At 32.1% G+C, this 23,299-nt stretch overlaps 1 protein-coding gene across 1 annotated transcript in view; it reads left to right on the plus strand.

Moving 5' to 3' along the window:
• The window catches only part of dach1 (dachshund homolog 1), a 41,563-nt gene that overhangs the window by 13,059 nt on the left and 5,205 nt on the right, over positions 1-23,299 (plus strand). The window contains 3 exon segments of the mRNA NM_001164944.1: positions 13,549-13,664; positions 19,561-19,926; positions 21,202-21,444. Coding sequence (NP_001158416.1) covers positions 13,549-13,664; positions 19,561-19,926; positions 21,202-21,444 — 725 coding nt within the window.

A 23,299-nucleotide genomic window follows, 5' to 3' on the forward strand; every position in this document is an offset into this window, starting at 1 on the left:
CCTTGCTCTCTTTATTTCCTAAGGGCCGTTATTAAGATCCTCGGCTCTTCTGATAAAGTTATTTTTTTGTGAAAGAGCTCTCGGGGGCAACATGTAGTTTAGGAAACGTGTTCTGCCTTTTTTGACTCTAATCCCTTTCTAATCCTAGTTGGAACATTGCAAAAGTTTTTTTTCTCTCTCTCTCTCTCTCTGCAAGTCAAAACAAAGACTGCTTGGCCCGCAGAAAATCGTATTTTGATGACGACTACAGCTGTTTATCTGTCTCGCTGAATAGAGAGATCATTTTTTTTTTCAGGTGAATTGTTCAGAGCACCCCCATGGTTTAATGGCTTGCGAAGTGCACTGATTTTCGCTTTGTAAAATTAAATTGTGTTTGTGATATGTATTGAAGTTGACAGGAAGCTTTGAAGTGCGCTTGTAACCCAACACGGAATCAGTTTCAAAGATGTACCGACAGTTCCTTCTTTTCCCCCAAAAATGTAACTTTTTTTTCAATATTATAACAGATAATATCAGTGCTAGTGAGATGTTTGCTGTACTAACTATTTCTACTTTTGGTGCACTGCGACAAAACTTAATGTGTACTAATTATTTAATCGTCAGAGCACCAGTCAGGATATACATTGATTAAAACAATTTTATGCTCTGACCTAAATATCATTTCAAAGACACTTATTGTATTGCAACTTGTTGTATTATTAATGATTTTGTTATTGGTTCTACTATGCATGTTATATGGGATTATTTTTTTTTTTTACACTTATCCTGAAATAAAGTACTATTATTATGAATCAATAAAAAAATATTCAAAATACACTTATAAACTATGTAATCATAAATATGTGTGGTACCCTTTAATGTCTTGTTTTCTGATTTTAGTTATTTTCTTCAGACTCAGTTTTATTACATTAAAAGAAAAGCAGACTAATTAGTTAATGACAATTAGAATCAAATCTAGATCAGTCTAATTAGCTAGGTAATATAAACACCCAGTCACTTGTTTTTTGTTGTTTCAACTCCCATGGTTATTATTCCAATTTTCAAAAAATAATATTTCATATTATTTCTGTATGAATCACACAAGTTATTACTAATTATGAGCATAATTGGGGCAGTGATTTTAGGGCTTTACTCAAATTACCAACCTACCCTAGCAATGGTCATTAAGATGGTCACCTAGAATAATAGGAAACTAATAACAGTTACACACAAATTGTATGATACATTTATATCTGCCAAAATAACCAAGAACACAAAACAATAATTTATTCTGAATTAATATATTTGTTTTCTTCAAATAATGTTTTTCTTCAATTTGTTTTTGGTCATTGATCATGAATATTGACACGTAACCTCATATTACAAGTCACATAATTATTAACACATCACATGAATATTAACACCTTTCATGAATATTTACACATCTCTTGAATATTAATACAACTCATGAATATTAATCACATCTCATGAATATTGACACACCCATGAACATTAACAGACATGTGAATATAATCATATTATCACATCTCATGAATATATCACATCTCATGAATATTAATCACATCTCATGAATATATCACATCTCATGAATATTATCACATCTCATGAATATTATCACGTATCATGAATACATCACGTATCATGAATATTTATCACGTCTCATGAATATTTATCATGTCTCATGAATATTTATCACGTCTCATGAATACTTATCACGTCTCATGAACATTTTTCACATCTCATGAATATTTATCACGTCTCATGAATATTATCACGTCTCATGATTATTATCACGTCTCATGAATACATCACGTCTCATGAATATTATCACGTCTCATGAATATGTATCACGTCTCATGAATATGTATCACGTCTCATGAATATGTATCATGTCTCATGAATATGTATCATGTCTCATGAATATGTATCACGTCTTATGAATATTTATCACGTCTCATGAATATTTATCACGTCTCATGAAGTAACACATCTTGTGCATATTCATGTTGGGCTGTCTATGTCCATAAAAGTTGGAATCTACATACGTGTACTTAACTTGTATCTTCTACAGTAGGCTGGCTTGAAAGCATATATACTTTAGATTAAATACACTTGGGTTGTTAATGTCCAATAGAGTCTAAAGACAATTACATTTTACAAAACATAATATACTTTTAAATTGAGCGTATTTTATTGAACTGAATAGAGGTATTTGCGGCTTTGCAATAACTATTAAATGTCATTCCTTTTATATTTATGCATGTATTGTGAAATACGAGCACTGTTACAAATGTATTCTTCATCTCATGACAAGCATGACGTACGCTTCTTCAGATGTGACGCTTTGATCGTCAAGTGTCAATTGTAAGATGTATAATACATTATAAAACTATTCTAATTAAAGGCTGGTATTCAGCAATGTCTTCTCATCCGCATCTGTCAAATTGTATGAAAAACCGAATTCCTTGGAGGCTGGGTTGATTTAATGTGTATGGTGATATGGGGTGAGGGTTGTGTAACAAAAGCGTTTTCAGAATTATTACTCATGTGTCTCTTTTATAGATTCGTAGATACATATTTCCTCTTAACGCAACGAAAAAGGTACACGATTGGAAGACGTCGTTTACCTCCATTCCAAATAACTACTCGGAGACACCGATTACATTCCTTCCCAAGTAACTATACTACAGGACCTTGGTACTTCTATGTGAAGTTACACATTCATGATATAAGTGTGCATGATGTATATGTGGTTGACGTAAATATTAAAATAAAATATAAAAAAAAAAAGTGTGCAGATTCAGGGTTAGTTGATGAATATGCATGTACCGTATTTGTATAGAAAGTCATGTGACCCAAAAATTGCATTCGTTGTTTACTAAATCATTAAGATATTACTTAGTTTGATCGTATTTACATATACATCGGTGCTACTAATAGAGCAACTATGGTTTGTAAATATAGCTTGGTCTGTTTAGTGCTGATTAATTTTATTTTGCGATAGACTTTTCTTTTTCTGGGAAAATTCAGGAAATTTAGTCACTGTAACTATTGTTACAGTACATTTTGTAGTCCTTAAATGATCTAATCGTGAATATTTCCTGCAGCAATAATTGAACTGTATACAGGACGCCTGTCCTATCCCTCGGTAGGTAAGGAGATGGATGGAAGGTGAATGAATAGTGCTGCAGCTTCCCAGAACCTGTAGGTTGCAATTGACACTCGTAATGCAACTTGTAAATCGACAAAAGGGAAATACACTATGCACAATAGCATTCATTTCACTTGAGTGTCAACCTCTCGATCGATGTGTTTTGTTCCGTTTAAGCTTTTGTGATATATGATGTCATGTCTTTGTAAGCGTACCCACTGTCGTACTGCGAGAGCGGTGTGATGATAGGTGCTAGCACTTAAGCATTTTTTTTTTATGTTTGATTAAAAGTATTTAATAATTAGGTGGATCCATCTGACTCCTTTTGTCAAAAAATATTCAAAGACGAACATGAGATGAATGTACGTTTGCTATTTGAGTCAACCTAGGAAACACAAGATATTAGTATTTGTGTTAAGAAAATATTGGCTTTTCATGAAATGTACTCTTTGGTATTATTTGCATATTAATTATTGAAACAACGCAAATTAAAATAAGCATGACTTGTTTTTGAAAAGAACATCTATCAGATAATGTACATCTCTCCTGTATATTAAAAATATTGATAGAACTTTGTGATGTGATCTATTAATGAAACATAAAAAATGAGAAAAAAACAGAAATACAATTTTTTTTGTGTGCAATGTATTGTAGACATATTTCTTTTTTTTAACAATTTCTGTTCATTTTTTTGCTGCGGAAAATGTGGACGATTTGATGATTTGAGTTTGAAGGGATGAAATTTTGTGAAAGTCGCTGCAATTTCTCATCTTAAACCCCTTGAATGTCTTAATCAATGTTTGTTGCCTAGTCAAAAATTGAAGCCTCATCTTCTCTAATTAGACTTGTAGAAACTGGAAAATTATGTTTATATTTGATCCAAAATTCTAATTGTGTTTAAAGATTTCCCTACTGGTGCATTTCCTGATGTGAAAAGTATTTCTAGGTGTGTCACTTCGTTTTGACGTTATAATGATAATTTCTTCTATTGTTAGTATTCTGCTGCTTTCTCAACTATAAGATGTCACTGTCATGTTTTATTCAAGCAGTGCACATGATCCCAAATAAATGAATAAACACGCCAATCAATCATCTGCGTTGAGAAATGAATTCACTTTATTAATAATATATAAAGTAATAAATAAATGAATAGACATATTGATTCCAATACGCTTTGGTATATTTTTTCGTGTTTTTTTTTGTTTTTATAAATGCACCGAAAGCATTAAGATAAAAAAATATATTTGATGAAAATGATGTGAAAAGTTCAACCGTGAATTACTCAGCAGCAACAGCAGCAGGGAGAGTTCACTGTCAAAAATACGACGTTTACGTCAGTTGATGAGACCAGTTTAATAAGCCCTGGGAAATCAATTTCAAGTGCTGTTTCATTCTGCATTGAAATGTACATAATTCGAGGCAGTTGTAAAAATTGTATTTTACAATTGTGCCGTGAACTTTATCAATTCAAAACTAAATTAACCCCTGTAATTTTCTAGATTTGCAATTTATGTGACATGACATTTTTATGGCAATTTGCTTTTTTTTTTCTTTATTCTTTTCTTCTTTTTTCATTAGTGAATGTGCATGAGTACTATTTTGTTCATTAAAGAGAGACCCACAGGGAATGGTCACATACTGAAAGAAGTAATTTCACTAGAGGTCAAGTTTTATGATGTTTCATCTGAAACGGCATAAGAACAATTGTGAATTGGCTCAGTACTTTTACACTGACAATTCAGCTTCGATAGTTACAGTAAAAAGAATTTACAAGCGGGCGTTTTTTTTAGTAGAGCATGTGTTTATGGAATTTCAAACCTAGCGTCAAAGCGAGAACAATACATCGAGATGTTTCTCTCCTGGTTTTATAATAAATGCCCTTGAAATTGACAGAGTTTGTAATGGGTGATCACTTTCTATTCAAATGTCACATTTTGTCACTTCTCATTTCTATTCCAAACAAAAGATTCCTCATCAATTTCTGTTAAAGATCTGTGAATTTCAGAACACATGCAGAGAAACGGACAAGCAGACTTCATCATCATTTTCTCGTTGGAAGAATACTCTTCAAATGTTCCTAATAATCGGTGATGAGAATTTAATTCAATGCCGCCACAAATTGGATGGTTTATTACATTCACAAAAATTGAAATTTATTCTTAATTGAATGAAATCTGAAACATTATTCTGTGAAAAGGTTTAGTGTTATTAATCACTGTACTTTTTTCTGATTGTTAATAATATTAATATTGTCTGACAATTTTTTTTATAAAAAAATGTTGATGCACACTGATGAATGATACTTTTATGAATATATCCAACAAAACTCTAAATTGCCAACTTAGAAAACTTGTTATTGATATTATTGTGATTCTGTTTAAAAAAAAAAAAAAAACATTCTTCATCATGCAAAAAAACCCATTTTTTTCTATCATTGGTCATAGTTGATTTAAGATGCTTTGTCAGGTTCTTAATTATATCAAATGTTTTGGAAATAAAAGGTCAAGTACAGGTGCACACCTGCCGGAAGGCAATCTTAAGCAAACCATTCTGAAGAAAGAAATTGTAAGATTTCCCAATCTCTGCTCTCCATCGATATTAGTGGGGAAAAAAAAGTACAATGGCTTATTTATATATTTCAAACTTCAACTTCTACTCTCCCAATTGATTGCAAGAGAGTATCAGAGATTTATTGGTTAAGGTCAACCTGTCAGGCTGCCGAAATGAATTAGGATGAGAACTCAATGTCAATTTCTTTTTAGTGAAATTAATCTAGTGAAATAAACAGCAGACTTAACTATACCTTAAGCTTAATGGTATAATTACCCACATTCTTTTCGTACCCTAATCTTGATCTTCTACCCACAATCCTAAAAGGTACTTGCATTCCCATTAAAAGAGTGGAGAAAAAAAGGGAGGGGTGCTTCAACATTTGCCTTCAGTTCAGGAGGTAATCTTTGCCTTTAAACAACCAAATTGTAATGTACAATACTTCGTGAAATTTTTTTAAATCATGGGAAAATGTCATATTGAAATTGTAGGATAAAATAATTGAAATAATTGTTCATTTTTGGCAGAATAGGAAATAATTATTACAATACTTAATTATATGTGATGAATATTACTATTCCAATTATAGTTAAATTACGAAGAAAACAATTTATGTTTGTAAATATGTTTTTATGAACAGCTTTATTTTATATGTAAAAATACTAATTTATCCACAAGGTCAGTCAATAGAATGCTTAAATTCGTGAGAAAAATACTCAAAACTATAAAATAATTAGAACACTGTGATCTGTCAAGTTGATAAATGGATTGATGTTGATATCTTAAGGACATTGACATGAACAGAAATGTGTGATCTTATCATTTATCAAACAACCCTTTAAGAGTTTCAACAACAACTAAAAAGCAGTCAAGTTCAAATCCAGCCTATTCCTGGATTCAGTTTCAAAGTAAATTGTATAAAGATTGACAAACTCGGAGCGATACTTCGAAGTGGCAGTTGGGATGAATGTCATGATTTGACGTTTGAAATGAACTACAATTAACAAGATGGAGGAGATACATTGCTGTATTTAAAATTAACCTTGAAAATCTGTAATGATAACTTTTTCTTGGTTACTATAAACTCCTTAGCTAGCATGTTATTTTAGCTAATTTAGCTAATCAGTAATTTGCCTAATTTAAGATGTAGCTATTTAGAAAAAAAAAGGATATTCTGACATTGTTGGGCACTTTAGCTAAATTGAGGTTTTATTAATTAATTAATTAATTCATACATTCAATGAAATTCTCTAAAAATGCAGCTAAACTCAAAGTGTAATCTTATTTTTCAAATAATATAATTGACTATGTACCGATAGTTTTAAATATTTTCACTAAACATACCTTAACTGACTGATGAATTTTCTTGGTACAAAATGTATTTGTACAAAAGATGTCACATTAATTAATATATACCAGTTTTCTCTCCTGTGAAAAATACGTGAAATCTACAAAAACTAGGAGGAGGTGTTTTCAATTACTTTTTAGCAGTACTCAATATAAGGCAGTGTTTGAATGACATTGAATTCTTGTAAGTATATAATTGATGGGTTGTGTTTGTCGCTTTCTTTTGAGAAATACTTCTGATATGTCAACATAGCCAAGTATAGCAATGAACTTGATATATCAGAAGTGATGGATTGTACTATTCAGTGGGTAGGAGGGAGTTCTTGCAGGTTTATGAATTGTGATGGTTATTCCATTATTGGAATAGGGCTGTATCAGTACTGCAATTATATCTTCTGGACTATTCCATTCTCTGAGTAGGGTTGTGTTAATATTGCCAGTATACCTACAAACTACAGAAGAGGAGTACTCGTAGAAGTAGATGTTAGCCAACTCCTAAACATCTGCATTTATTCCCGTTGTGGTGAACTATATGCATGTTTTGTCATTTTTTGGTAAATTTTAGACTAGGCCTAGAATATTATATTTTTTGTATTTTTTTTTTGGTGGAGAAAGTCAACAGATACCCACGGAGGGGTTGTTATAAACTTGTTTTGACCAAAATTACTCCATAAATGTGAAAAAAAATGCTTTCCAATAAATTTTGGTGTGAGCATTTTAACAGCTAGGGCTGATTGGGTGATTTTTCTTATCTTTTACGCGTGGTGACCAACAACGCTGCTTATGTTGCATATAAAAAAACGTTTGCAATTGACAGGGCATGTGATTTTCTTTGTTTGATTTCATCGCTTCTATACAATCCATTTCACCTCAAAATTTATTCTCCATTAGTGCCAGTCTACTTGACAAAAAAAAAAAAAAAAGAAGCAGAAAATGTTATTTTGAAGTATACTGAACGTGAAGTGTATTGACGCTATTTTCTATGTTTATGTTTGAAGTGCATACAATGAAATTGATTAATCACTTGGATGCCAGCGTTCAATATAACTGTCATAGCTAGGTTGAAGTGTACAACCTTGTCATTATTTTATCTGTAGCGTCCGTATTGAAGATCTGTCAGTTTACTCTTGGCGTTTGTTTCTGTTTTTGATTACAATCGATTCAAAGAAATAAAAATATTGATACCGCATATATTCTAAGTTGGGCATTATGCAGTTCTAAAATAGACATCTCAAACAGTTGGCATTTTACAGAAAAAAAATATCCGACGGGTATTTGCACATAATAAAAGTGAAATGTTAGTGGTGTTAAGCTGCATTGATACAAGATGGATTGGTTTTATTTAGGGTGTCGGAAACTATTATTATTCAGTTGTGACTAATTATATAAAAATAATTATATAAAAATTATAATAACTTAAAGAATTTTTTGTTATGTAATGACATACTAAATTATGTATTTCTGTGAAATTAGTTTTTTTTAAAAAACAAAAACATTCTTGTAACATTCTGCAATGGTCACTTTACAGCGGTTCACTATTTGACGTTTACACGATGGTAGAAATATTGCCCCCCCCCCATCATTTGCTTTATTCCAGGCACCACTGTTTGCTTCATATCCAGAGAGCATAAAATTGCATAGATGGGGATGGAGTTTTTTTCATTTGTGGGACATTTAAACATTATTTTATTCATGCAACAGAATTTGCATTTCCAACAATTCTGAAAAAAACACCTACATTTTTGTTATTGGGTGACCTTGACATTCATATAATTAATAAACTTTATATGACAAGGCAATGAACAAATTAGAAAAAATGTATGAATACAGATTCCTGTATCCATCATTAAAAATAAAATTGAATGAATTAAATTTAATCGTTCTTAGGAAATTGAGTAAATAATGAATATTCATGCCAGTAATATTTCTTTTCATTGTCACGTCAAAAGAATAAATAAAATCGATCAATAAAGATTAGAGCCGGACCTAATAAAGATATTCATCAAAACCTTTTCTCGTTTTTATTTCCAATATTCCGTTTCCAATTACTTGAAATTTACAACCGAATTATGGCTATAATACAATCATCGTGGGCATGGAAATTAGAAAAATAAATTTTATTATGATTAAAATTTTTCTAATTAAGAATGATATCCAGGTGTACTGACACCGCTGAATCAATACGCACAGGACACAAAACGTAATTGTCATACGAACAACAAACATGAAAAGTAATGTACTTATTAATGTAAATTTCATTTCTTTGCAATGTACATATTTGCAGTAAAGGTTGAAATATACATTGTTTACCCTTAGTGCTTATCAATATGCCCGCTATTCACTGCTGCGTGCAGGGCTAAATATTGACGGGCAGGATACCCCCCCTCCAAAGATGAGCCACTGTTTGAACAATACAAGTGTCAGTTTCACCCCTTCCCTTCATGAAGTCAAAATATAGATACATAGTTGCTGGTTGTACTTTGTGGTATTTACGTAGTGACAACCGTATATTCTATTTATTGTGATATAAATATGTCTATGACGTTTGTACAGTTTGCACAAAATTGTATGATGATGTTAAAGAAACGTTACGTAACGGTTCTCGCATTATATCCCGAATTGCATGTGAAAATCATGTAATCAAATTTTATCATTGTAACAATATGTATATATGTGAATGTTGTAATTTAGCATTTTTCTCAGGTCAGTTTTGATAGAAGAATAGGTTGTTAAACGCCGACAACTGTATTGGTGGCGGGGCATCGGTTTACCGTTTTTGTATCAGAAAACTAGATTACTTGTTATACAAGAGTGTTTATCTCATTTAAATACAGTTACATGTACATTGTATGAGTGTATCACTATGATTGGTTCAGTGTATGGATATGATTGGTTGGGATTTCTATTTCAAATATGTTATGTTGGCCAATATGTTCTAGATGTTTATTTGGCTAAAGTCAATGTGTTCTAGGTGTTTATTTGGCCAAAGTCAATGTGTTCTAGGTGTTTATTTGGCTAAAGTCAATATGTTCTAGGTGTTTATTTGTCCAAAGTCATTGTGTTCTAGGTGTTTATTTGGCTAAAGTCAATATGTTCTAGGTGTTTATTTGGCCAAAGTCAATATGTTCTAGGTGTTTATTTGGCCGAAGTCAATATATTCTAGGTGTATATTTGGCCAAAGTCAATATGTTCTTGGTGTTTATTTGGCAAAAGTCAATATGTTCTTGGTGTTTATTTGGCCAAAGTCAATGTGTTCTAGGTGTTTATTTAGCTAAAGTCAATGTGTTCTAGGTGTTTATTTGGCTAAGTCAATATGTTCTAGGTGTTTATTTGGCCAAAGTCAATATATTCTAGGTGTATATTTGGCCAAAGTCAATATGTTCTTGGTGTTTATTTGGCTAAAGTCAATATGTTCTTGGTGTTTATTTGGCCAAAGTCAATGTGTTCTAGGTGTTTATTTGGCTAAAGTCAATGTGTTCTAGGTGTTTATTTGGCTAAAGTCAATGTGTTCTAGGTGTTTATTTGGCTAAAGTCAATATATTGTAGGTGTATATTTGGCCGAAGTCAATGTGTTCTAGGTGTTTATTTGTCTAAAGCTAGTTCAGTATATGTTTATTGAACCAAATCCATTGATTGTGTTCTAGGTGTTTACAAATGTTCTGCACTGAGAGAAAAGAGAATAACTTGAGAAAACAGAAATTATTATCACTTTGGCTTTTCTAATAAAACCCATCAATGGACCCCAATAATGGTGTTCAGTTGATTTCAACTAAACGTTAAGTATGCTATAAAAAGTGTAAGGAAAATAGCAACAAAGAATTCAAAAAGAAAATGTATGCTAACAAAAAGGTCAATAATATTTATTGGTGCACTGTTTATTACCGGCCATACAATAACGCTACGTAAATGCATATTCAGTTCAGAGATTATCGTGACATATCAATAATGATATTTTAGATTAAAAATATATAAGTACCCAGAAGACTAAGGATGTGCTGGCTTTGTTTAAGTGGTGGAATTTAGACAGAAATAGGACAGTCTCGTGGGAAATGGAAAAAATGAAATTAATCACTATGTAGTGTATACTTCAGTTGTTGAATTTCATTGTGAGGTTTTTTTTTACCAATCAATAGAAAAAAAATATTGATTAGAGGATGTTTTAGTTTAAAACTCAGATCATTTACTTTTAATGTTTTTTTTTTTTTTTTTTGGGAGGTCAGAATAAGTTCAATTAAGATGTTTTATCTAGTAAAATGAGTTGCTTTCAAGTGATCGAAATGAGACATTGAAATTGTACTTGACCTAAAGAAAAGTTAATTAAACCGATTCATTACATGATGGAGTGTGTTGACGAATAGTGAATTGAGATCGTTTGAATATTTTTTTTTCATCAGTGCTTTTAATATTACTTTGTTAGTGTGCATATATTATTTTTCAAATTATTTTACTTAATTGTTGAAGTATTTTTTTAATTGTCGGAATACTATGTTTGCGCTGTGATGTGCTGCCCCTCAGGTTATGCATATGACCTTCTCACCCCTGTGCTATTGTGGTATAGTCTTAATGTATGAGGATGGAATAAACTTTAGTTGATTGTAGTATTCCCATAGGGAATGGGTACTTTAACTATGAGATATAGGAGCAAGTGGAGTGTGCAAGACAAGTGCGTGAAATAGTTTCCATTCCGTAGTGCTTCTCACATGCTTTTTCAGTTATATTATAAAAATATATATATATATATATATAGTGTAAGTGTAAATGAGTGTTTTTGTCATTTTTATTTAATTGTAGATATTTCAGGTATCGATTTTATAATTATGCACAACAACAGTGAGGAGATACTATCATTTGTTACACTTTTTCTTAGTTATTAAAATTAAAGTGTCTGTTTTCAAAAAAAAAATTGCCCGATTATAAAGGCACTTTATACATTTCTTCTCTCCCCTGAATCTTGACAATTATGTAAAATAAAAGACCTATGTCAGTTTCCCACAGCCCTATTTTTTTTCCATGATTTATTTATTTAATATGGCTACATGTCATTTATTAGACGCGGTTTCATTGTCAGTAAAGAAAAGAAGATTTATTGTTTATTAAATTATTACGATAACAAAATAATAGAGAAAATCATAATAAAATGGCGTAATGATTCTGCAACATTGTGGTTTTATTCCGGCATTATCTTTATGGAACATGTACCATTAAGCTCTAATGATGGATATCATTCTTAATTTTAAAAAATGACATTTTCAAAATTGTTTATAGAAGATTTGGAGAATGAGATATGTATTGCGAGCACCTAAAGATGAAATAGACAATCGTTTTGGTGATCTGTCAAGACGAGTGAATTGAAACTGTAACATCACTCAATTTGGGGGGGGGGGATTTATTAAAAGTTAAAATTTAAGTGCATCATATTAGACTATATTTTTAGATTCATCATGATTAATTCAAGACAAGTAAAGTAAAGTAAACGTATAAATTACGCTGTGGCTCATTTATTGTTTTGCCTTCGTAAGTTTAAATGAACAAGAAGCTCTGAAATAGGAGGCAAGTCAGACATACACTGTTGCCATATTTCTTTGATGCAGGACTGTTCTGTTACCGTTGAAATGTTAAATTTTAAGATCTGCACGAACGGACACATATAAATTAAACATACTTACGTTTCATATATTCAATATATTTTATATCAACATAAAAATAAAAAAACTCACAAAAATTAAAATAAACACAAAAGTATCAAAATTATTTAGATTTTGACTTTTTTGATTCAAAGTTGCTGCCAGGTTGAAGTGCATCATTGCCATTACTATGGTAACAGGTGGAGCTCCAGCAAAATGTGAAAAATGTGACAAGCATCTTTCAGTTTCTTGTAAAATACTGATTTTGTATACCGGGGTAGCTACAAACAAGAGGATTATCGTCTAAACTGTTTGACCCAACTATTTCGTCAAGTATTGTATATACATGTATCAGATCAGTAATGAGTCTGATTTCATAAAATTTTCACGGTCAATTGTCGCAGTCTTGATATTTGCATAACATCTGTAGTCATCAATACGAGTTTATTAACTGCATTGCATTGTGGGTAGTAGCGTGCACCTGAAATGCGTCTTTCTTGAGTATTTATTGAATGTTTGCCTTGAATTTGAAAAAATAATTTGTCAATGTTTTATTTTGTTGTTTTGTCTCGTATCTTTGATGACTGAATTCTGAAACAGTTTGATTTTATTTTATTTTTTGGTTATGTGCAGTTTACCCCGCCCTGATTGGGTAACTGTTTATTGTGCCTACTATTTGTTGTGCCAACTATCGTGTCGACCTCTCTCATCACTATTCGCATCGTCTTTGTGTTGTAACAGTGTTTGTTATCAGGAGTGTCATCTTTTGATAAGAAAACATGAAATTCATCTTATTAGAATCTCCAATTAGGCATGAAGTGGACTGAAATTCGACAAAATTGTTGTACTAACATTTTCTTTTTTATCTCTCGGCAGCAGTCGCCCTGGGAGACCACCAAAGCGAACACTGCCTCCCCCAGGTCTGTCACCCTCGGGCCATTTCCTATTGAAAAAACCCAAAATAGAGAACGGTTGCTTAACAAACGGCATAGGTGAGTTGTTTTCTCCTTGTCTCTTGTTTTTCTTTTTTTTTTTTAGCATTCCATGGAAACACAGAAATGCTGATTTTAATTTAATGAATTTGTCCGTTAGGCATTTTTAAAAATATTGATTAAGTTCTTTCATTCTGCAGCTGGAGCCGCAGTGGTAGTTAATTTCCTCTCGCTGTTAATGCGCTCAGATTGTCATCTTTGTAATTACCTGAACTGAGCAATATTATCTACATCTGTAATTACACAGGATTTCGTTTCTAGTTTACAGTGTCATGTTGACCTAATCATCCCTCTAATAACCATTGATAGATGATGCTGTTCTGTGTTAAATACTGCATCCAAACCATGCAAATACCTATTTATAGGGGTGTAAGGTAGGAAATGTTGGAGGGACCAAATTGTGATATCCGTTTGTAAAGATTCTATGATAAAGATGAAATTGTTGCTGATGAGAGAAATCTGCAACAGATGAAGCTACATATATTGCGATGATGTGTGAAATTTACTTTGAAAAAAAACAAAACAAGCAAATGTATAGAATTTCAACACAAATAAAAATACGAAAACGCTAATATTCTTTAAATAATTGTAATGAAAACCTAAAAATGTTTAATTCATGTTTATATTGCCGTTGTTTATCCATGCACCCATCTTTTATTGTGCAAGAATAGAATTCATTATGGAATATGAAAAATGCTGGTAGGTACACTTCGTGGCCATACGTTTCAATTTGAAATAATAAATATTTGGATGACACGCTATTCTAACTAGAATGCTAAGAACATTAAGTAGTTAATATATATTTGTAATAGAGAGTTAGTGCTATTTGTAATAGCACATTTTGGTGTATACATAAAACCATCAAAATATGGTTGACAATTTTGGGGTAGAGTTTGTGAGAAATCTAGCCACATTTCGGTCTTAACATGAATTATCACTTTAAACCCCCCCCCCCCCAATATTTATTGATAAAACTTGTAAATTAAACAATAATGACATGTTATAAAATTTGTCTAATATCAATCTCTGCTTTCTCTTAGTGTTGACTTTAATACGAGTGAAAGTCAAAAGTTCACAGGTCAGAAGGGCAGGGTCCGTTTCTCTACAAACTTATTACAAGTAGATAGACATGTTTGCTTGGTACCTGTCACCTTGCTTTTGTCATTTCACTTGAATCCACCTTAGCTTAATGCTTAATCTTCCCTGGACAGGTTTCAAATGAACAGCTTGGCGAGTGATCAAAGGCAATTTCATATCCCCAGTAACAGTATTAGACTATTTTAATTATAATCTAAAATTTGTGTAGAAATTTTAATGAAAGCGAAAAGCTTGTATTCTTAAAATAATTTTCTCCTATTTTACATTTGTAATATTGGGAAAAACGTACATGTAACTAAATATTGAATATTTTTGTCTTATTGTTTAGCTCGAATAAAAATAAATAAAATGATCGTATATGTACTTGCTGACAAATACAGACCTTTTAATCCATGTTGTTTGCACAATTTTGCAGACAGCTCTTGAGAAAGAGTTTTATGACACATTCACCTGTCGAGAGTTGTATTTATTGAAAGTAGTTTTCGATAATAATTTTGACAGATATACAATACGGTTTGTTTTGTCAGCTTGGCAAATAATCTGAAATTGTAATAAAACGTCAGCGCTCTGTCATAAATCTCAACTTGTATCAATAGAAACATTGTGTAAACCCAAATAAATTTTGATTTTTTATTTCCATTCTGGCATTTTTGTTGGACATTGATAAATATTTTCGTCAATTTTAATGCTGGTTGTTCCTTGTGTGTGGTCAGAATACTAAAAAAATGCCTGGCTGCGGCGACTGCTATAAAAACATTAATGGTCACAATAACATGGGTTTGTTTTCTAATCAGACTGTTTGATCACAATAAATGTTTAATGACTTTTAAAAGCAGAGATGCGAGGAATTTGGATGAATTTTTGATATTATTAAGTGCAGTTCAAGAATATTAATTTTCATGAACATGAACAAAGTTTTGTGTTTTTTTCTTGTGTTTTATTGGTTGCATTCCCAATTCGATGGTTACTGATTATTATTTATATTATTTAATACACTTTAAAATTCATGCTGCTTTTGCTACAAATTGGAAGACATTGTAGACTTGCGCTATAGCCGAAATGAAAGAATCATATTTGTCTGGACAAGAACACAGCGTATTCAACTCATATACAACTTTTTTGTTTCATTACTATATCCATGACAACTGTTGTTGTTATTCTGTTATTTAAGATGTTGAAGAGTTAATGATGAAACAAACAATAAAATAAAGAATTTTTTGTAGAATTGTTGATTCGTGAGGGATTAGTGATACGACTTAAATTAGGTCACATTTTATTGAAAGTAAAACCTCTCAAGTTTAAGATTATTAAAAACCGTTGATCTAGGGTGTCTAATTAACTTGTCAATGATTGATGATATCTGTGTTTATTCATAAATCTAAAATAAGTCACATTCCAATGTAGTTGCATGCTGGGATAGTATTTGCTAATTTCTAGTTTTTGTTAGTTCAGATTGACTGACATGTTACGACAATGTTAAAAATCAAGTCCATATTCAATGAATGATTAGGTAGTAAAACAATTTACAAATTTTTGTGAAAGTATATTTTCCAACAACAAAAAATTAAAAAATTTATTTTTAAATTTTCTTGAAAAAAAACAATGCACATACATTTTTGTGTTAAAAGTTTTTTTTTTGGAAAACAAAAAGATAACCATACATTGTTGTATTGGAGAGCAAGTAACATATCAGTTAATGGAAAAGAAGTTCCCTGGAGTAACCTAGTCTGTTAATGACATTTTACAAAACCATTGTAAACATTTGGTGAATAAAAATAAGCTCCCTCATGCACTTGACCTTTTATCCAACTTAAACATACATTTGTTTCCTATTTTGAAAGCTTCAGTAACACTTGCAGTCAAACAGACAGACTTCTTCAGTTTTGAGTCTTTTGACAAGTGTTTATTCTCAGCTGTTTTTTCTTTTCTTGTTCTCATTGTGTCGGCCATGTTTTCTTTACAACATAGGGAGAGTAGATACTATGTCAACAAAATTCTTCTGTAATATAAATAGGAAATCTAAACATTTGCGATTATTATTTTAATATTATTATTATTTTTATATGTGTAAACACACTTTTGATGCAGACAATGCCAAGATTATGCTGTTAGGTAAACAACTAAATTTGCACTTTTAAACTCGCCCCATACTTTGAAGAAAAAAAAAAAAAAATTTGTAATTTATCTCGTCATATACGTTAGAAAACATCTCTATTATCTTCTAATGTTGTCATCTAATTAATTATTCTGTATGCACCGTGTCAAAATGGTACCAGTGTAGTCTCTGAATATCTGTTTTTGATTAAAAATTCTGGTTTCTATAGTTGATTATTGAAGTGAACAATGTACTTAGAGTTCATAATCCAAAATATATGTGAATTTCTCCAGTGAAATGCACAGGCTGAAATATTTTTTTTTTAAATTGAAAGGATTAGTGACTAATAAAGGCCCTGCTGTTGGGGTGAAAAGATTAGATAATTGGAAAATAAAACATTTAATTAACAAATTTCTGTGATATATCTTAAACTGAATGGTTTTTTTTTGTGTCTGGTAGGATACAGCAGGAAAGCACACTGATAACTTGTAACCTATATGTGTAAAGCCGCTTTCTTTTAAGCAACGGTTTCATGGCAATTTAGCGAAATAATTGGCACCTAACCTAATTATTCGGCTGCAGACTTCTAACCATGTTTTTCCCCTCAGTTATTACAAATTCACTGAGCTAGAAAAATATTCCACGACTTTGAAGCCGCCCTGTGCCGATATACGATATAAGATATAAGCGTATGGTATGCATGCTGTCGAGTTGGCATTCAATTGATAGCAGTTACAGAGTACACACTGGTAATAAAATGATTGAGTCCCTGTTTAACTTGGTGATAGTCTTGATATCCAATCCGAGAAACTGGAAACCTGTGCCCTGAAGAGCTCCAAATCTAATTTGCCTGCCGTAGCCTATCACATGCAGTGCAAATTACTCTCAGTTGTAACAGCTGGGAGCGGAGTTTAAATGTTGATTTCTGTGGCTAATTTTGTGACTGGTATATCTTATTACCTTATTGGCAAATATAATGATGAAGAATAGACTGTAGGAGTGGACGTAGTTCAAAGGTTACGGTGTATACTTGTAGTAACTGTGTAAAGCTCTCTAAGCTATTATTAAAAAGAGAGAGAGGGCAACACTGAGCGGCTGCGACACACCATAGTGCTCTATTAGTTATACATGAACGTATTACAAGCTGTGGCTTCGTGCAACAGTGGTCATATTCAATGCATCGCAATTGCTTAATCTGATTGAAATATATGTTTATGAAATAATCTTACAGTTACGCACATTTCCAAAATGTCCCTGAAATATTTGTTCAATTGACGTTATCAAGTAAAGTCCAATTCGTTTTGAGGATTTTTTTTTTCATCTCTTTGTCTGGTAGCTTGGGATATGAAGTAAGGTGTTGCTTTTAATTATTTTAAGACATCTTCATCATCATTTCCTACCAGTTTACATGAATAACTTAAATTTGCTGTTTCCAGTTATTGCTTTAAACCAACATTGGCCTGCACTGGTCTTCCTCACAATAACAACTCATATAAACAACAACAGATCAATACGTCTTAAATTAGTCTTTTAAATTATTTTGTCGCATCAACGTATAATAGAAATTGGATCTATGACACATTTGTGAGTTCTCCAACTGTTACCACAACTGTATTTACATAATCAGTGTACTTATATCTCCCAAAGGTCACACATAATTTTCATAGCGACTGTATTTATCGCACTTGAGTTACACCTCCAGTTACATCCGTGCCAAATCCATTGTTTTGCCACAGTTTCTCATAACAATTGTACATATAATGCCCCTCGTTCTACCCAGGTGTTACGTGCATGGCGGCTACAACGTAATACAATAGTTTATAACAGAATCTAATTGAAATGGGTTAATTATTTGTAAATTAATTTGCAATTTTTCCTCACTAAGTAGTATAGGCAAAATGTTAACAGAAAAAGGGGACGAGGGTTGTTTCCATGGCAACTGATGCAGGATTTTTAATGATGTGTTTTTTCTCATCTGTAGATGTAAATTTTTAATTTTGATTGCGTTAATACAAAGGGGAATGTCAGATTTCATGGTACAATGTTCTGTATCACGAATTTGTTTGCATCTGTTATAGTATATTGCGTTTGATCAGCTTGGAGCTTTTATGATTTGTGGGATGGAGGTTTTTATTGTTAGTCACTGTGTATCTAATATTTATATTAAGTAATTAAATATTCCCAAAAAAAAATTATAATCACAATATCATTTATTGAGACTTTTGTGCTTTTTGCTTCTTAAATAAATACTACTTATTGATGAAAACGAACGTCTCTAGACGCTAGATTTAATGACGAAGCATCAAACGTACAACAAACACAGTTTTCTTCTAGCGCAAACATTTGTGCAAAGCTGAGTCTGTAAAGTATTCACGCAGGGTTGTCATAGTTCTGGTAGAAAGAGCATAAAACATATTGATTCAGTGTGAAGAGTGGACACGTATATCTTTGTGCTTTGTAAGCCTTGATTCCCACATTCAACATATTAAAACGGTTCTTAAAAATGGTTCGCCAGTTTTTTTCAATGGTTTCTCTTGTTCCTACACGTTGATGATCATTTTAGATCAAACAGGGTTAGTTTTTCATGATATGCAGACAAAAATTATTGGGACTATTTTCTGAACATTACTATTTGTTGCGAAATAGTTTCAAAGTAGTGCCAAGTTTTTCCAGTACTAAGAGGGCAGACTAACTCCTGCATAGATTTCTCCGGTTTTTCACCTCTAGGACTCCGAGATGGGAAAACAGTTGGTATCCCTAATGGATACCTATCTCCATACCTTCTTACCACCCACCCAAGTATGATGCCCACATCTCTCGCCATGGTAACCAGCCACTCTAGTATGCATGCCAGCCATCGACATGACGAACCCATTTCACTCTCTGTCAACACGACCGCAAAATCTGATGGGACATCGGCAAAAAGTGATAAATCTCCAAGCAGCAGTGACCTTAGCTCACCACGTTCTGGGATTGATAGACCGAAAGAACAACAGTGCTCACCGCCCAGAAAGGAGGCAGAAAAAGAACATGAAAGACACACAGATGTAAAATCACACAAAGATTCAGGTAAAGAAAAACATTTTTTTTTTTTTAAACATCAATTCTATAGATTCCGCAAGAGAAATCACTTATTTCATTTTGCTTTTGACAAGCGCACCTCACAATTCCATTAAAAGGTTTTTATGAATAATTTCCTACAATTTCAAAATTCATCATTTTCCAACACACACACAAATAAAATAACTAAATTGGGCATTACTCATCCATTATTGGTAGCAAATTCATATAGGGAAGGAAAATTGCTTTCTTTGTATCCGATACTTAGGAACTGGATACCATCTTTTCACTGGTGTGCATTTCAACCAATCGGTATTCAATCGCTGCTATTCATGGATTTTTTTTTTGTATTATTTGGAGCCAATTTTTCTCATTTGCACGATACATTATGAACTTAAATGTAGTATTTAATAGAGATCCTAAGGAAATAGTAACTGATGAAGATTGTAAATAAAATGGTTGCCCTTAGCGATTAGCTTCAGGCAGAGAGGAAATCAGAAATGAAAAAATAATGGAAAGTTTCTACAATTGCACAGGATGTTCAAATTCTTTATAATATGGTTATATATTTTTTTATTCTCTCATTTACTAGTATTCAGTGTGCCTTTCATTTAATTTATTGTACATGTGTACGTGTATAAATGTAAACCTCGGATGAAAAACTTATTCATGAATACATTTATTTATTTTGCTTATTCCGAATTAGTTACAAGTTCTGATGGTTTTCTTAGCCTGAGGCGAATCACATTTACTGTTTTCAGATGTATGCTATTGTATGCAGTATTGAATACCTTGGGGTGTTTTTACAAACTAGTGGTTTTGCAGGAAATTTCAGATTGATGTGCTTGATTTCTTTTAATGTTGAGTAATTTATTTTTGAACTAAATCATACAGTTTTACTTTATGTCCTGGAGTGATGTTGGTCCCAGACACGATGGAGAACTTAATGAAAAAAGGATCAATTTGGTTCAAATCATATCATTCATAATGTTATTTAGAAACCAGGCAGAATAACCTTATGAAAATGGGGAAAGTTTTGTCAGTATTTCAGCACAACAAAATTGTCCCATAATTATTATTGATTATTATTATTGAGGAAACGGATAGAGGTAGATGGAGACTCACATGATTGTATTTCCATGGCAATAAACATTCTCCTCACCTTAAATGTAATAAGGTAGGAGGTAGAGCAGAAAAGGGTGGGGGGTAATGGGTTTCCATGGCAACATACATTGTCTTTAACTTGCACATGTCCCATTTTTTTGTTTTTTTCTTCTTCTTCAGACAACAAACGAAATTCAACAGACCAGCGCGACCACCACCATCACTATCATCAGCATTCCACAGAGTCAGAGAAAATATCCAGTATTGGTAACGGATTGAATTACAATCAAACGGCGGCGGCGTTGTATAATATTCCCGAAAACACATCATCTATTGAAACGTTGCTAACAAACATTCAGGGCTTGCTTAAAGTAGCGGCTGATAATGCCAGACAACAAGAAAAACAGATCAACTTAGAAAAAGGTATTCTATTCTATTCTATTCAAACCCATTTCCAATCAAGTCTAATTCTATTCTAGTCTAGTCCAGTTTGATTCTACACTATTCTAAAAATAATAATGACAAAAACAACATTAGCAGAAATATAACTAATGATTTCAAAACATTAAAGAAAATGTCAAATGCAAAACGGCTGTTGGGTGTCTCAGCTTCTTATCTCTGTAGAGACCACAGATTTATACTTTTCCTGAGGCCATATCAATGCCTGATCACCCCTTGTTGGTCACATCTCTCTCATAATACATCTGTTTCGTAAAGGTCATTACAAATGCAGGATTAAAGATGAAATATTTATAGTTTTTAACTCTGCAGTAAAAAAAAAATCATAGTCTGTTAAATAGTTTATTTTGTTGCGCTCTAGCCCTTCATATTTCTTGTTTTGTTCTCCAGGCATTAAATTTGAATTTATAGAGTCCTGGAAAGGGACTAAATTTTTTATTGAATCAATTCTTGTCTTCTCTCTAAGTTCAGGGGTCTTATTAAAAGACTAAATGACGAAGGAGGATTGAAAATGAAATCATATTCAATTGTAACTAAAATGTAAACTATCGACTGATGACGATTGTTCTGGTTTGAGGTTGTTCACATGAGTAATATTAATAAACATGGTATTTTCTCTGCAAAATTTGATAGTTTTCCCAGATTCATGGAAATCTAATTCCTGCCCAAATTAAACACGGTTTTCAGTCTAAGATTGTTAAAATCCATACCTGTGAAGAACAAGTAAATTTTTTATGAAGAAATTTGAAAAATGTAAAACTCAGTCTTGCATCTTTCTACGGCTTTGCTATCCATGTCACTTTCTCCAACCAAACAGACAGTTATTTCCTAAATTTGGAACCTACAAAATGTAGTTGTCTGAGTTTGTAATCAATTTGTGGTACAAATTTTGTACTAAACTATAAGGTGGATGGTTTCAAAAGTTTATAATAGTGGTGAAAAGGCTTGATGCTCTATGATATAGAGTGTATCTATCAGTCTTTTTTTTTCAAAGTTCTGGCTGATTGAAAAAAATAAACAAAATATTGTTTTATAATTTTTTTTTTGAAATTATTACTTTAGTTCTTTCTTTCTTTATTTGCTCAAGCAGTTGAACGTTGCGATAACGTGCGTACATAGTTGAGCACAAATTTCCTGTTAATTCAATACATTTGTATAAACTGTGATGTTTTCCTGACGAAATAAAAACACATTTTTCTATACCGTATCCTTCGGAGGTTTACACGCAACGTACCTCTATTGTTGATGACAAAAAAAAAGGAATTATTGTAGAGCAATGGTTTCCTGTTGATAAATATGAAATCGTTGTGAAAGACGGATCATTATTTATGCACAAGTTGACTTCATTCACAATTGAACTTATGTTTCGGAAACGTGTAGGGCGACTTCCTGTCGAACTCAATGAATGATCATCCTCCATTGTCTTGCAATGAGAGTAATTTTATTCCCGTAAGAGAAAGGAAATTGCAAAATGCAGTGTTTATTAAAGATTTGCTGTGAAACATTGATAATTTATGGCAGATTTCAATTTACGCGCTTTAATCAAATTTATGCCCATTGTGCCACTTAAACCGAGAGATAAAGAAACACTCAAGTCTTTTGAATCTCAGGATTTTGAAAGTAGATTGACGATGTCATATGCGAATGTCAAAGTTGAAAAGTACGTTTAAAATAATATCCAATGAATTTGAGTGAAACCTGCAATAATTTGTCATATTGGAATATTTCCTGTCATGATTATCTTTAAAAAAAAGTGAGATTAACCAAAAGTGACTGTTTTATATGTACCGTAGTTCAAATTTTATAAATGTTTTCAATT

Source organism: Saccoglossus kowalevskii, chromosome 4 (assembly GCF_978046115.1).
Source record: "Saccoglossus kowalevskii chromosome 4, keSacKowa6.1, whole genome shotgun sequence".
Taxonomy (NCBI): Eukaryota; Metazoa; Hemichordata; class Enteropneusta; family Harrimaniidae; genus Saccoglossus; species Saccoglossus kowalevskii.